This window comes from Callionymus lyra, chromosome 1, assembly GCF_982586985.1.
Source record: "Callionymus lyra chromosome 1, fCalLyr1.hap1.1, whole genome shotgun sequence".
Classification (NCBI taxonomy): domain Eukaryota; kingdom Metazoa; phylum Chordata; class Actinopteri; order Syngnathiformes; family Callionymidae; genus Callionymus; species Callionymus lyra.
In genome coordinates, this window is record NC_141818.1 from 22253552 (window position 1) to 22270407 (window position 16856).

At 38.9% G+C, this 16856-nt stretch overlaps 1 protein-coding gene across 3 annotated transcripts; it reads left to right on the top strand.

Moving 5' to 3' along the window:
* Positions 1 to 1807: 1807 nt before the first annotated feature.
* On the top strand, positions 1808 to 13918 carry susd1 (sushi domain containing 1). Of its 3 annotated transcripts, XM_087797076.1 has the most exons (18): positions 1808 to 2333; positions 2407 to 2547; positions 3742 to 3897; positions 3982 to 4134; positions 4248 to 4427; positions 5252 to 5431; positions 5508 to 5687; positions 5900 to 6079; positions 8067 to 8246; positions 8385 to 8564; positions 9513 to 9677; positions 9779 to 9873; positions 10923 to 11109; positions 11594 to 11687; positions 13244 to 13499; positions 13564 to 13603; positions 13667 to 13760; positions 13827 to 13918. In XM_087797076.1, the coding sequence occupies exons 1-18, from the start codon at positions 2282 to 2284 to the stop codon at positions 13843 to 13845; spliced, it is 2532 nt and encodes an 843-aa protein (XP_087653202.1). In that variant the 5' UTR covers positions 1808 to 2281; the 3' UTR covers positions 13846 to 13918. The 3 variants fall into 3 exon arrangements, with proteins under 3 accessions (XP_087653202.1, XP_087653217.1, XP_087653209.1); XM_087797083.1 differs by lacking the exon at positions 8385 to 8564 and having other exon boundaries at positions 1814 to 2333; XM_087797091.1 differs by lacking the exons at positions 5252 to 5431; positions 5508 to 5687; positions 5900 to 6079.
* Positions 13919 to 16856: the final 2938 nt, after the last annotated feature.

Sequence of the window (16856 nt, forward strand, 5' to 3'; positions counted from 1 at the left end):
TGTATGTTTTAGGTCTGTGGGAGGAAACCAGAGTGCCACACAAAGACTAGGAAACACCGCACAGAGAGGCCCAGTTCGCCTCCAGATGGAAGTGATGTATGCCACTGTGAAACATTTCAAACAAATTTACAAAGTCTTGAAACAAATTCCACACAAATGTAGACATTTTAAACAAAATACACACGTATAAAAGTTCACAGATTGTGAAGAAGATTTACAACAATTGAAATTAAAATTATAAGAATTGTGAAAATGTTGAATTCTGAAACAAAGTGATGCAAGATGAGCCAGTGACAAGCTGATTCTTGTCAGGCAAGAACTGCTTCTCCTTTCAGCTCTGAACACCCTGTTCATGCATGTTGTTGTTGACTCCAAACTCACTGGTTTCACTTCCCATTTCTCACACTTTTTATAGACAGAAGGCAATATATTTTACCAGATTGGTCACGTTTTGGCCTCCTCCCTCAGCCACAGCAGAAAACACTTTCACCTCATGTGATTTCTGTATAACATATGCTGATGAATACAAAAAAGGTTTTAACCAAATGATGAATCAATCACTTTTCAGCTGCCATACACAATTAATACAATAACTTATTAGTGTATTATAGGTACTTTTTACACCTTAAGATGAAGTTACACTTTTACAGATGACCATAATTCCTGACAAGACAAGAGCAAAGAATATATATTGGGATGAAAACCACAGACCCATTGTTGCCTTAGTAATTTCACAAAACTCGCCAAGAGAGAACATAAAAAATGAAGCTTAAAATGCTGTATAAAAGTATTTTCCAGTGTGATTTCCAACATAAATTCTGCTTAATGGACAAACACTTGGATTTCCCAAAACAAACATAAATTAATAAAAAATTCCTTGAACAAAGTATATAAAGTACTATTATTTCAAGTTCACTGTTATTAAATGGGGAGAAAGGAAAATGGGCGAGGCAGACTTTTATTGTTCCAAAGACAATAATGTTATATATCAAATTAAATTTTTAATTAATCTAAAATTTGAAAGGTCAAACTATATTGTATTGTATAAATTGATGCCTCTAATTGAACATAAAATTAAATAATCAAAGTAATTTCTATAATATTAAAAAGTGGTTTAATAATTTAATATTGACCCGATGAGGGCAAAACGCTGCACTTTAACCTGGTCTTTAATCCACACCTTTATTATTTATTAGTTATTTCTTCTTAAGGAAGTTTCTTCTTGAAATCATCTTCTCTACAACAGAAACATATTTATATTCAAACAATGGTAACAAAGCTAATGTAAAAAAAAAAAAAATCCATTATTTTTGTATTTTTTGTTTCTCTTTCGAAAGGATCATGTACTGAACATGTACTGAAAAAGAACTACACTGGTTTCTCATAGTGTTTGTTCTTACTATGCACTATAACCCTTTTGGATATCTAGATTTTTGGAAATTGTGAAAAAAAACCTGATACATCATAAACCACAGTTATTGGTTTACATTATAAAAACAGCCACAACCCTGCTGATCCCTTTAAATACAAACAGATGAGTAGTTCCATCTCCAAACGTTTCTGAAAATTGAGTTTTATAGATGTGATGCAGCGATGTACCGCCTCAGGACGCACATTCACGTCAACTTGTTGTGAATGAAGGACTGCTGTGTCAGCGTAGTGTTAGTGACATCATCGTTGTCATCGTGAGGAACTGTTGGTCCTATCAGGCACACAAACCTTGGAGTGACAGTGAGACCCCAGTGAGACCCTGCTGGCACCAGAGATAGCAGCTCTTCACTCTTATCTCGCGCTGCACACGAGCCGTCAGCCCCCGGCCCCTGGTTCAACCCTCATGGGGTTTCATTGGGGTCCAACATCTACAAACATCAATATGTTGTTGAGCAGATATACTTTTTTTTTAGTGTTCTAGACAGAGGTAAGATCTTTCATTCTCACACTGAGTGAGGGCGTTGACACTTGCTACCCTTTCTAAATAGACCCTGGAGTGATGGTGACATAACTCAAGAGGTCCGTTGGTCTAAATTTAGCTGTTATCAGTCACCAGAGTGAAAGAATTGGACCACAAATGTGTAACTGAATGTGTCAGTGGAGGACAGATAAAGCCATTGAAAGAAAGAGTTTCTCAGCATGACCGCAACTCAAACACCCAGCTTCCTCTTCTTCTTGCTGTCACAAACACACACACAAACACACACACACATGACTCAGATGGACAGAGTGAGTGAAGAGAAGAGGTCAAGTGTTTGGTGAGGACGACTGCAGGAGATGTGATGCCGAGATGGACAAGAGACACAAGACTTCATTGTTGCTGTTCTTCTGCTTCATCTTAGGTGAGTCTTCTGATTTGAAGTTTGGTTCTAGATAAGGTCTGACTTGGGTCCTTCTTCTCTTCCTCACTCTCAGCTCAGCCTTCATCAGGTTTCACTCTGGACGTGTGCGCGTCCTGCCACATCAACGCCACATGCGAAGACAAGCTGTATGATTCTGGGAAAGTGTGTAACTGCAGATATGGGTTCGTTGGGAACGGACGGACTTTATGCCAAGGTAAGTCAGAACTTACGAGAAGGAGAAAGTCATTATTCCAGAGGTCATTGTCCCAGCATATAATGGTCATATGATGATTTTAAAACCGTTTAAATCAGTCAATCTTTATCTAAAAATCACTTTTCTTTGTCTGATCAAAATGGTGTCCTCAAATAAAACACGTTGTGAGAGAATCAGTTTATGGATCAGCCTTTTAAATGCTCGAACCATAAGTGATCTGGTCCCCTTCTAGCTCATCCTAGGACCACTGAAGGTGAATTATAAATTACATATTATAAGTTCTAAAGACTTAGCAATAACAGTATCAAATTTAAAAAAGATGTTTAAATCAAATCTTTATAGTGTTATTTTGTTATATACAATATAATTAGAAGACATTGTTTACACTTGACTTAAAGTTAATAAAGTTCATCACGTACAGTATAATATTTCATAAGGCTTGTAATAAGTTGTCATACATGATTATAAACTGTCAAAACCTTTTCTTATGAATGTGTTTTTAATGTTATGTGTATAGATTTCTTTTAAGCGTTTGCAAATAAACAAGTAAATGATTAAAAACGAATAAAAAAAAAGGAACTTTAGAATTAGGACTGAAATTTTGAGTTAAGAAAAAAATAAGTGTAAAGCGGTTTCAAGGCAGAAAATCATCTGTGCTATCTGTGAATAACTGGCTGAAGGTCAACGTCTTAGCAGTGTCACAGGATGACACTTATTCAAATATGTAGGTGATCTCTAATTTTCTCAAGTAAATGTTGAGTAGAGTTATATTTGGAGTATTTAATTTTAGTTTGTTTTTGGGCATTGATGATTGAGTTGAAGTACAACTGTGTGGCTCATGGTTCACCAGTGAGGGCTTGATAATCTTGGTTGAAGTCAGTTAATGAAATTGAGTTAAACATGTAAATACATTATAAATTATTTTTGTGATTGAAAAATAAAATATTTACTAATGAGAATTAAATTAATTAAATTAAATTATGCAATTAATCTTATTATGAAATTATACATTATAATACTGTAGCATTAGTCTGTTTTCAAATACCGTAATAGCTGTGGAGAATGATCCAAACACAAGTAGGATAAAAAAAGTTAAAATTAAGTTTCAGTTGTAACTTTTGTCATTGTTTAATTCTCGAGTTGGCCACGTGTTGAAGTTGAAGTGATCAAAGCAGGAGGTGATATCCTTCACAGACAAAGATGAGTGTCAGATTGGAGCCATGCGGATCTGTGGTCCACACACCACCTGTCACAACACGTTCGGCAGCTACTACTGCACCTGCCTGGAGGGCTACAGCCCCTCCAACAACATGAACATCTTCATCCCCAATGATGGGACGCATTGCCGGGGTGAGTCCGTGCATTTGTTGTGAAGAGCATAGCACTCTAGTATTTGCTTCATCTAAGTGAGACACTGATGCTGTGGGTGTGCAGACGTCGATGAGTGTGAAGTGCAAGGTCTGTGTGGACAAGGAGCTCTCTGCTCAAACCTGGAGGGCAGCTATGAGTGCAGCTGCCAGCTGGGTTACACGATCTACAACGGAAGAGAACCTTTTCACCCTCAAAGAGATTTGTCAACCTGCAGAGGTGAGAAAGGACCCACTCACCGACACTCGTGCCATATATCTGACGCTGTGGTCACTCACAGACAAAAGTAGTTGTGGTCAGTAAACAAGTTTTTTTACTCTGGCAAATCTCAGAGGTGAACTGCGGGCCGCCCCTGCTGCCGTACAACACCTCACTGTGGTCAGCTACCGGAACCACGTATGGCAAAGTGGTGATGCTGGTGTGTGAGGAAGGATTCCTCTGGAGGAGTGGAGACAACACGTCTGTCTGTGGCGCTGACGGACTCTGGACAAAGCCGAGCATCATCTGTGAGGGTGAGGATGAGGACAATTTCTTGATGAACTTTGGTTGTGATCCAGAATACAGTATGAGTAAAGATGAGTCCTCATCTGGGAAATAAAATTAATTTAAATTAATATCAATATTCTCTGAAACGTCATGTCCTCATATATATGGGCCGTGAGAGTTAAAAGAGGCTTCTACAAATATAGTTTATTTCAACTGAAAATTATTCAGAAACTATTGGAAGACCAAAGGTTATATGTTGATGAAGCGTTGTCTTCATTTACAGAATCACTCTCTGCTCCATAATCTATTGTTTTGAACAGTGATTCCACTGAAACTTCACATAATTTTAATGATCAAATTTGACACTGCTTCATGAAGCTTCAGCGATACATACCAACGAGAGGCTGAAACAAACATTTCAAAAAGGGAGTTAGATTCGAATTATCAATAGAACCACTGTTGAGAAAAATAACAATTAAAATGCATCTATGTAGTAAATGTATAGAAACAAAAAATCCATATATGACTAGTTCAATTAGAACCAAAATAAAACAAAAAACTAAATCAATGGAAACAAGAATTAACTATAACACATATAGATAACATTTTGTCAGGTTAGCATGTGTTCTAGTGTAGCAATCAGACTGAGAATAGACAATATATCCACTTCAAAGCTCCTTTACCAGATGAGACGTTGGTCTTCAGCAGTAAATTGCAGATGAGGCTTTTAAAGTGAAGCAGATTTAGCTCACATAGTGAGTAATTAGAGACTCACGCTTTAATGTCCACGTATGGAGATGTGTTTTTTTCAGAACCACATGGACTGTGAGTGTTGTATTGTGGCCCTCAGGTGTAGACTGTGGTTCCCCGCCTACATTCCCTCACTCTCACATGTTGTGGGACCAGAGGTCACTGCTGGACAGCAAAGTATTCTATCAGTGTGACTCTGGATATAATGACACCGGAGGGAGTAACGTGTCCACCTGTGGAGCCGCAGGACACTGGGAGGGAGCTGATGTGTTCTGTCGAGGTACCGTCACTGAACTCCCCCACTGACTTCAGGACAGTTTTGTTTGTACCAGTCAACATTGCCGTGTCATGTGCAGAGATTGAATGTGGGAATCCTCCTCGGATAGATCTCACTGACCACCTGTGGAGTGGTCGCTCAGCTCCAGGAAGCTCAGCGGAGTATTTCTGTAAAGACGATTTTAAAAGCACAGGAGGAAACAATCAGTCTGTCTGTGGGTTCGATGGTCAGTGGACACGTCCCACTCTCTCATGTCAAGGTAAAGACTTTTCATGGACCCGTGAAATGTCACAGACAACATTTTGAACAACAAATGTAATAATAAGAAATACATATTCATGTATTTAAATGTTTTTTTGTAGAGTGTAACCCTGCTAGTTTGAGCCTAACTTTGGTCCATCACGTTTCATCTGTTTTATATTATATGTTATTGTGTCATAGCACAACTTAATGTCATCATTCTTGTCCCAGAGATACTATGTGGGGACCCTCCAGCGCTGCAAAACGCTGAACATAATGTGAGAATCAGATTCACTCCAGGAAGTACAGCAACATATCGCTGTCAAGCAGGATTTTACTCTGACGGAGGAAATTATGTAGCTTTGTGTACGCCTGACGGTTACTGGACTGAGCCCAACATCTCGTGTACAGGTAACACCTCTTCCTGCTCAGTCATAATAATGTGTCTGTGGCTGATGGGGAGTGACAGCTTCATGTTTGCAGTATATATATATATATTTATATAAGTATATATATATATTTATATATACAGTATATATATACTCTTGTGACACTTCATCAATGTACATGTTGGATCACACAGTCAAACTACACTATGATGGCTCAATTCAGAGAGTGTTCTTGTGAAAACAGGACAGAGATGAGCCAGCACTCAACCAAACTGCCAGATGGAAAGATTAATATCGGTATCAGGATCTTGGCTGAAAAATTGAAGTGCTTCCAATCTTGAGCTCTGAGTTTTCAGGGTGTATTCTGCACAGATGTTCCTGAATGCTATACTGTATACTTGGTTATGGTGTCCCATGTATTACCTTCCAGCATCTCACACCATGCTGTTAGGTGCTGGCCTGCTTCAGGGCCCTCTTTGCACAGCCTGCACCTAAGATCTTGTCTGGTGTGGTGGATCAGGGTGTCTCTAGCTCTCATGCTCAATGTCTCTTCCTATGCCTCCACTATGAATGCCTCTGCCCTGTCATTTAGTCCAGCCGTCTCTAACCATTGTAAGGATTGAATCATATTAGCCACTTCAGGACTTTTGAGGACATTCACTTATTGTATATCTCTACCATCTTCCTGAGGCAGTAATGGTATGTGGATGTTTCATATTGAATAGTGGCTCCAATGCTCATTAAACCTCTTCCTTATTTTCATTTTGTTAGTTTATTGAGCTATTTATCTGCCAGTCCTTTACTAGCAGCCTCTTTTTGATCGCCATTTGTCCATGGTATGCCAGCTAGGGTATGGACTGTTCCTTCAAATTTTGCAATTCTGAAGTGCAATGCCTTCTGTTTGGATTAGCTTCCCATGTCGAGAAGCTTCTTTCTCCAACTCAAATGACATTCTGATGTCACTGCTGTAGATTCTGGTAGTGTGGCTCAGTCGCTAAACCTTGTGGCTCATCCTCGGTTATAGCTTGATGTCATCCAGGCGGAGGCGGTGCATTTCGGGGTTTCAATTTCTTTAGCCAGTCTGGTTGATTACTTTGACGAGTGGGGTTCAGTTGTAAACTGATATACTGATTTGATAGATATTAGTGCAATAGGCTTGACGTTTACCTCAAGGATGGTATTCCATTCCCGCATTGTGTTTGCAATAAAGGCCCATAGAGTCTTTTTGACCATGTACAGTTTCAGATCAAGGGGGCATTGAGTCATAGGTGTTCTTGCTACCAACCCACAGGTTATTCAGTCTGGTTCTACAGTCTCTGTTCGTCATCCAGTAGTTGGTGTTTTGAACCCCTGATATTTTTTCCAATGTCCTTCTGTGTCACTGTCATGTTTTGATCCACTCAACTTAGCGGCAGTGGTGTCTGACAGGAGTTTCCATGTTGTGTAGAGGCAGGTGATTGGCGGCAAGTTAAATCTGACTTTTTCCCTTCTGAGGATCAGCCATCCCTGGTCACTTCTCTCAGCAGTTGGTTTGGTTGTATTGCTGGCTATTCATGAAGTGAGGTCAGACATGATCATGTCCAGGCCTGATGCTGTCCTTTTCTTCATACCTAAGACTTTTTCTTATGCCCGCCACTGCGTGGGTCCCGGCTCCTTGTTCATGGTGATTGTACAGTCCACCAATCTGGTGTGTTGTAGATAAACTCATTGGTCTCCCTGGTGTATGTAGTGGGTGTTCCTATCACTGCATCAAATCAATCACTAATCACATTGAATAGGTATTTCACTAATCCTCGCTAATAAGGTAACAATGCATTAGTTACGCTGTAATGTAAATTGTGCATCAAGACTAGCCCACATGATCATGTCTCACACTATAACACATATTCACCCTAAATTATTGTATCAAACAGAACTGGAGATTCATTGATATCTGTTCATTTGTTTAGAGTTAAAAAAAAATTAACAGAAGGGCATAATTGATGACCTTGATGTTTTCTTTGTTGTAGAAATCAACTGTCAGCAGCCGGTTCACAAAGCAAACAGCAAGCTTCTGTGGGACGGAACATCACGGCTCAACAGTGAGGTCCAATACCAGTGTAATGAAGGATTCATTACACTCGGCCTGAAAAACTCTTCGCGTTGTGGAGAGAATGGAATTTGGGAGGACGTCGATCTGGTGTGTGAAGGTGTGACGACACAACCACTCAAAGTGTTTTTATTTTCCAGTAAATGACTAACTCAACATGGTTTTTGGAACCAGTAAAACACTGACCGTCAGCATGATGCTCCGATGTTATGCACTTTCTCAACATTTGTTTGTGCAGAAGTCAGCTGTGGCTCCCCACTAACACTCCCCCATACTAACCTGCTGTGGGATGGCTCCACTCGTCCATCTAGTGTGGCTATGTATGAGTGTGCGGAAGGTTTTTACCTGGAGAGTGGGAGCTCTGTGATCGCATGTCTAACCTCAGGGGAGTGGACCAAAGTGTCCCTCACATGCACAGGTACATTTTTGAAGAAACACAAATGCACTGAGGAATTTTTCACTTTATGGGGTTCAACTTTATTGGTAAGGTGATGAAGGACAATTGATATTCTGAACATACTGTTTTTTTTTACATTTGTCATTTAATGAGATGTACTTAAGACAGTTATAAACTAATCAACTAATATTGTCTTCCAAGTTAACAAACCTATCTTTGACACAAACTGATCACTTAGAGAGGCATTTGTTATTACCTTTCCAAACAGAATGCTCCTGCTGCCCTACACTATATATCTTTTCTGTCACTGTGTTACTGTAACTAGTGTTTACATTTTATGAAAAATGCCATTTTGTAAGTGCATAAGTACTGTTGAGCACAGAACCAATTACTTATTATACTTAATTATACTTATAAATACTCAAAATTAATAACAAGGATGCATATTTAAGAGAAATACACAGTTAACAACGTCGTGTTAAAATACAATTTTTGCATTTTAAATTATGTTATTTTAAATGCATCAATTTCAAATACATTTGCTATTTTTTATTAATTTTTCATTTTATAAAGTTGCCTAGAGCATCTGCCAGTCGCCCTTGTCCACAAGGAAAATAATAGAATTAATAATACTTTGATGTCCATTTCCCTCTCCCTTAGTGGAGAATAACAAATATGAGAGTAATAAATATAATCAAATGATTAAAACAATACTGGTGCTGAGATTTGTTATTTAAATGCAATATTGAAAATTGTTTCAACAACTTCTGCGCTATTAAGATTAAAAACATGGGAGTTGATATTCACATAAAAGCCACATACAATACAGAGCCAGCTAAGCTGAGTAAACTAAAATATAAACATGTCTAATGTTGTGCCATTGAGTGTGACTTTTTGTTGAGATATTGGAATTTGTGTGGGTTTCGATGAGATTATTCATTTTTGTGTATCTTAATCTGTGTCCATCAGCCAAGTGTGGTCCAGTACCTGTCCTTGCCCACTCCGAGGTAATTTGGCAGAACACCAGTGTGGCCGTCCACCAGTGTGTCCTGGGATTCCACAGCTGGCGGGGCCACAACACCTCAGTGTGCAGCAGCTCTGGCGTCTGGCAAAGAGCAACTCTTACTTGTGTTGGTGAGTAAACACAGAGGTAATCACAAAAAAATGTTGAAGAGAGTCAGCAGACAAGAATTGTTTGTGTTTATCAAGACCTTCTAATAGTTTTGTATCATCAGAAATCCAGCCTGCGATCAGTCATCTCTCTCTAGCTGATGAAAAGTGTTTACACTGGCGAGCAGAGAAGTTTGACGAAGACACAGAAGTGTACAAGGTATAAGCTCAGCTCGGTCTGGTTTATAAGCATGTCAATTTTATTCAATTTTATTTAAAGTACCATTTCATTACAAAGTAATACCAAGACACTTTACAGTTAAAGTAAGACTATATTGGAGAAAAAACAGATCCCAGGCAATGAAAAATGATTGAATCACAGTTTGAAAGTGGCGTGGAAAATTGTCCTTTTAGAAGGCAGAAAGATCGAGCAGAACCAGACTCCTGTGACCGACTGGGAGGATGGATGGATGCACAAATGAATGGATAAAAGAGGGAGGGAGGATACAGTGAGAGAAAATAGAAGAGTATAGTGTAGGGCAGCAGAGCATGTGTTTTTGGATTGTTCTAAGTGGTCCAGTGAAGAGAAAAAGATGAAGTTTGTCAGTAGGTGGCGCACTTACATATTTAAAAAATAATGTGAAGTTTCACTAGAAACGCTGATTTAAAACAATAGATAGTTCAGGTTCAACTGTCCAAAACTAGTCATTGTTGAGTGTCCACAAACTTCAATAGAGGGGAGAGGAGAACACAGTGTTGTTGTTCTGGAATCTTTTGCAGTAATAATAAGTAAGTAAGCAAGTAAGTAAGTCAGTAATTTGTATTTATATAGCGCTTTTCCAGACCAGGGTCATTGTTCTCAGTGTTATCTTGACCTTTAAAGTATATACTTTGTTGAATACTGTTTTGATTGTTTGTAGTTTTTTTTGTTTGTAGTAAGGAGGGAAATCCTTCCAGGCTGTTGCTCCTAAGCTTTGAAACAATCTTCCTCTCTCTCTGCATTTGATGGATCTACTACTTGTGGACACTCACCAATGACTAGTTTTGGACAGTTGAGACTGAATACGCTCAAGACTGTTGAGATGACAGAGATTGGGTGGTAATGTCTTTAAGTGAAGTTATTTGGCTTCATACTGTCTGTTGACAACATATTTGGACACACAGTTGACACACTTCCACCCTAGTCACAGTGAATCATTAAAACATTTTAAACAAGTGTAACTGATGACCAAAAACACTAATTCAATTCAACATCATTACATCTACTAGATAACGTACGATGGATCCAGAGACTTCGACCTGACTTTCCGTGACCAGAGAAAACAGTTTCTTCGATCCAAGTCCTCCCAGGTTGACGTTTGTCTGGACCTGCTTCCAGTGACCAACTATACTATTCACATCTCAGCAGTTTCTGCCAGATTCACCGTCTCTATCAGTGCCAACACCAGTTTACCAGGTACACACTAGTTCTGTTTCAACAAACACCAATCATACTCATGTTTTAGCTACTATACCTATTATTTAAGTTTAATGTTGTATAGCCTGCATATATAAGTAATTATATTAAGAAAGTCAGTAATATCAGGTAAATCTAGTGCTAAATTGAAGATGATGAAAAGATTAGCTCCAGTGATACCAGAATAAACAAGATAATTTATTGTTATATTTATAATATCACCTACATTGCAATTCCTGTCTTACTTGTAAAAATCTGGTAAAATAGAATCACTTTATTTATACATTTAACTCTGGGACTTTTCTTTATCATGAGGTAATTTACCAATAGTCTTATAGTTATGTGCAATATTTGAATCATAATAAGTGTTTAAAGATGAAAAGATATTTTTAAGAGTTGAAACTCTTTTCAATGTTATGAACCATCTGTTGCACACTACCAGTTCACCATGTCCTTACATCTATTATGAAATGTTTTTCTGCAGTTCCTTCTGCTCCAACCGTTTACTACAAAGAATTTCAGACTCCTGTCCCGACTTTGAGTCTTCGCAGATCGCCCAACTCTCTGGACCCACTGAGGTAAACAGAATGATTCTTGATCAGAATGTAGACGACACAGTTAGAGATGACTTTGTGTGCCATAAAGTAAAGATGGAGTAGCTGATGTTTTCCTAAAGCATTTTGACTGGACTGAACCGAGACCAAGATACTACCAAAACAAGAGTGCACAGACCAGGATGAGACAAAGACTTTTCCAGATTGAGGCCAAGACAAAAATAAAAATAGAAAACATGTAAAAAACCTGCATCATATAGGACTTCTACTTCGATCAATAGATCTCCGTGGAGTGAACTGTTAGGAGAGAGAGAGTTGGTTCATGTATGTGTTCACTGAAAGAGTAGATAATAATAATAAATAATAACAGTCCATTACCCTTGAACATCAATATTGCGGCCTGAGATCAGAAGATGGAGAGAACACAAGACCTAGACCACGACAAGCCGATAGACTGTGGAAACAAGACAGAGACCAAAACAAGTTATCTCACTCTTGTTTTGTCAGTTTTTGGTGTTTTTCACGGATGCAACCAATTAATTAATAATCTCACGCTTAAATGAAAACCTTTAGTCATCTGTTGAAGGTTCAGTGCTGTATAGAGATAGAAGAGAAGAGAATAGAGAATAGTTAAGCCGACCCATCGTAATGAATGATTGGTATGAATGTTGTTTTGATTGTTAGTAGTTTTGAATGGTAAAAATGTAGCTTACTTAGCTGGAATCGGTTTTATACCTTCTACACTTTTAACAATACAGTCAAAGTTGTAGTTCAACATAATGGTCTTCACTCCTCCTCTAGCCAGTTGTAATCACGCCCGCTTTGTTTATACAATAAGTACCTTATAGGTGGAGACTTACCGGAATTGAAAACGCATGGTGACATGATCAACCTTGATGCTTGACCAATCACAACAAAGTCGGTTTGGTTATGGTTGACAATATTTCATCTATTTTCAGTGTGTGGGGCTTAAGCACATTTTCTAATGTAAATATTTCAATGAAAAGAGAGTTTTGTACAAACAGACGCATACTGATGATACAATAGAGGTCCAAGATCATTGTAAGAGACAGTTACATCTTCAAACTAGATGCCCTTTTTATTTTGTATTTAAATTTCATTCAATATAGCACAAAATACTGTAAATAACCTGATTCAACAGCATTTTAAAACCAATTTTATAAAATACACTGAAAACGTTGTATTCAGAGCTGTTACCACCATATTTGGACACAGGATAATACATTAGATAATTTATTACTCAAGAAAAGAAAATAAATATCCACATCAAGAATTTCTGTAAAGATGCTGTGTAATATTAAGATAAATAGGCATTCATTATTTTAATGATATCACTTTAAAATGTTCTATATAAGTAAAAATGTAAATGTGGAGGAAAAATACATTTTGATGTTTAAAAGAGGGCATCAGAAAATACATTTATAAAGGGTCGATAACGCACACAAAATTAAAATGGATTTTTAATTTCTTATCTGGTTGTTTAATATCTTAACATAGATTACTGTGGCGGGGGGGGGGATGAAGAAGCAGATCCATTGATTTCTATTTCTCCTGCACAGTGTGTACCAGGTGTTCGTGCTTCCAGTGGACAACATGATGGTGTTTGACTGCTTGACTCCAGAAGGTCCAAACTCTTCCGGCTTCAGCAAGTCTGCAGCCGACTACATTTCAGCTCTCATTCATGTAAGCCGAGTGAAGTCGGAGATGAACTTCACCGTCGGGGACGGACTTTGGTACGAGGGCTTCTCGAACGCACCACTAGAAAACGGCCACAGCTATTACATCATCCTGAGAGTGGAGAGTCGGTGGAAGAGGGTGAGCTTTCCTGTGTTCCCGGTCATCATGTTTTAATTTTAATTGACACTTTTTTTCTTATCAGGCCATGACCAGCAGCTGTGTACTGTGGGCTAAAGTCAAAGGTGATCTTTATTGGTTCATTGTTGTTTGTTTGTACACATTAACCAACAGTTGGATGTTTGCAGGCACCGCCTACATTCTGAGGCTCGCATCGTTGTGCGCTGCTGCGTCTGTGGCGCTGTTGTCACTAGCAGCTTTAGCTGGATACACTTATTTATGGTAGGCCGCTTTCTGTCAACTGCACAAAGAAACTTTATGTTAACTAAAACCATTTTATTTTCACAGGGCTGCCAAACATCAGTGATAACTGACAAACAACTTACACTTTTCTATTTGTGATCCTATTTGTAAATATTTGAATAAAATGTTTCTCAACATTTGTTGCTTTTGTGTTGTGCTGGTTGCTTACACTGGCGACTTCTCAGTTGGACTCTAAGAATTGTCTTCAATATGTAACTCTACAGCAGTGGGTCAGAGACACATCTGAAATACTGAGAGACGATCGAAAATTCACAGGCTATTCACGCTTGAATTTCCAGTTCACAATGTGGCTGTCATAAGTGCACAGGTAAGGGTACGAGCAACATTTATTTCTGCTCTCAACATTCTCTAGAGTCCTGTGGATCTATGTCCGGTCTAAAGATTGGCTGTTTTGCTTGAAGACGGAGGTTCTCACCGTCCGGGGGAAAGGTTGAACTCTGCCAGAGCAGCTACAATTAGGCTCCTTGGTCTCTGGTCTCATGTCATCAGACCAGTGGTCAGACTTGGACTGTAGAACAGGTGGCAGCTTCAGATAGGGTTTGATCATTTTAAGCTAGTCCAGGCTCGTCCTGCTCAATCTGCGTTTTTGAAGCACTCAGATCCACTTCAGACAGGCAGTACCTCTGAGCAACCCTGATGGGCTGGGGCCGCATCTGTGGTTGGGACACAGTCCAGTTTTTGCAACAGCCTTAAAGTTCTCCACATAAACCTGCTTGAACTGCACTCTCCACATGATGAGAACTTTGGAAAAAAAAGGGCACAATTGGTTATCTTATGGACCAGATGCCAGTTGACTTCAACCAACATGTTAGCATCTTATTGTGCCATTTAAAATACTTGGACAGTGTTTTAACAACATTCAAGACATCAGACACATCCCCAGCCCATCTTTTGAAGAGTCTGCTTGAATTGTAAGCAGATTTCACTGGAGCTTGTGTGAGTTTTTTGTTAAGCGTATTTAGTGCCTGGCTGTGATGAGGATACCTCTTGCAAATATAGCGTCTTTCCTCAGCTGCTCCCTGAGAGGTGCAGTGAGTGAAGCTTCATTAGGTATATACTGTGCAAGGAATTTGATCATACCAAGCAAACGCTGAAGACTTCAGGGGTTGGCATGTCGACAATTGATCTTTGTGTCATCAGCCTTTTTGTCCTCAGTAATTACATGTCCCATGTATTTCACAGCATTGACCTTGAACTGTATTTTGTCCTTGTTAAGCGTCAGTCCAACCGTCTTTGCTCTCTCCATCACTTGCTCTAGTATCTTGTCATGCTCTCTCTCTCTGACGATGCTGCGATGATGATGTCGTCGTCTGCAATTCCGTTAACTCCTGGAATGTTACAGAATGTTTGAAACACTTCTCTTGCCGACATAATCTCAAATGGTAGTCTGAGAAAGCGGAACCGACCCCATGGTGTGTTGAAGTTTTATTTGCCAGTAACCATATTTCTCTATCTTCTCTTAAACACCCTTACTGAACCATTCTTTTTGTGACCACCATACCGTTGACCCTGTCTGTAGGCTTATTCACGGCTGTAATCACTTCCTTTTCTCTAGGTTTTCAAGCTTCTCTTTCAATGAGTCCATGATTGACAGTGGCACATTTCTGCATCCATGTATCACTGGTGTGACAGGTCGATCTAAGTGGACGTGTTGAACACCAGGAAACTCACCAAGACCAGTGAAGACCTCTGCATACTTTTCCAGTAGCTCCTCTTTTGTCGCTGGTTGTTTTCTTCGTCATGTGACGACAGCAGGCGCTGTTATGTCCCTCCTGGGGCTTGTGGCAGCAGCTCACACGCCAGTGCGGCTGGGCTTGCTGCATATGAGGGAGCTCTAGAAATGGTTTGGTCATCTCAAGCTAGACCCAAAGCCTGACCAAGGTCGAAGAGTGAGCCTTCCCGCTCGGGATTTGCAGGACATCAAGTTTTGGAACTCTTTAGCCTACCCAAGACAGAGTGTTCCATTAGGTTGCGTCCTTCATTACAATCAGTTGTTCTGAAACAGACCGGTGTACAGACACATCATGCCTAGAGTTGAAAGCAATTTGCAACGTCCTGCTTCACCTCTCTCCCCAACTGTCACAGTCGAATGTCATAGTGCTATCAGACAGCTCAACTGCCGTGGCATATGCCAGGGTGAAGACGGATCCCCAGCCCTTCTGAGTGTGGCAAAGAAGATAATTACAAAATGTTTATTAAAAATGGCATGAAAATATTGATTTTAAAGAATTTAGAGGAACAAATAACCACTAATGAGTGAAGTTACATGATATGAAGGTCCTCCATAGGTGACATAAATGTGGTGACCACCAGAGTTGTAAGTACAAAGTTATTACAATTTTTTCTATGAGAAATGGCATGAAAATATTGATTCAAAAGATTTTAGAGAAACATTTTTAATACAAATGAGTGTAGTAACATGATATGAAGCTACTCCATGACATGAACTTAGTGACCATCAGAGTTGTAATAACGAAGTTATTAAGTAAGTTATTAAGTAATTTGTATTTATATAGCTCTTTATTACACAATGTTTATGAAAAATTGCATCTAAATATTGATATTAAAGAATTTAGAGGAAATTTGTGGAATGTAATAACATGATAAGGATGATTGTTATAAGTGACATAAATGTGTTACCCATCAAAGTTGAAACTAGGAGTTATTACGAAATGGGTTTTGAATATTGCATGAAAGTATTTCTAATAACTAAACCAACACACTAAAATGTTAAAAACTAACAATTGCAGAGACAATATATGAAGGTTAGTTATTTGTAAAATAAATACATTTAAATACTTCTAGTTAAAATCTGCCAATATGTTTTCGTTGTACCTGTTTTTCATTGTAAGTAATTTGTAGACGGTCTGTAAAAGAGGTCAGACACAAAGATAGATTTCTAGTGTGTCTTGGTGCGAGTCAAGAGAAAAGTTTCGACTTCCGGTGGCTCACAACCAGTCGCTCTTGCAAGTTTATTCAACTTGAGGTGTCGAGGGGCCTCAGTTACAGTTACCTTGATCTCACTGCTATTGCATGGTGTCACCCATAGCAACA

Coding starts and splice junctions, on each gene's coding strand:
- susd1 (XM_087797076.1), top strand. CDS start 2,282: ATGGACAAGAGACACAAGACTTCATTGTTGCTGTTCTTCTGCTTCATC. Junction 2,548..3,741: donor CGGACGGACTTTATGCCAAG/GTAAGTCAGAAC, acceptor TATCCTTCACAG/ACAAAGATGAGTGTCAGATT. Junction 4,135..4,247: donor AGATTTGTCAACCTGCAGAG/GTGAGAAAGGAC, acceptor GGCAAATCTCAG/AGGTGAACTGCGGGCCGCCC.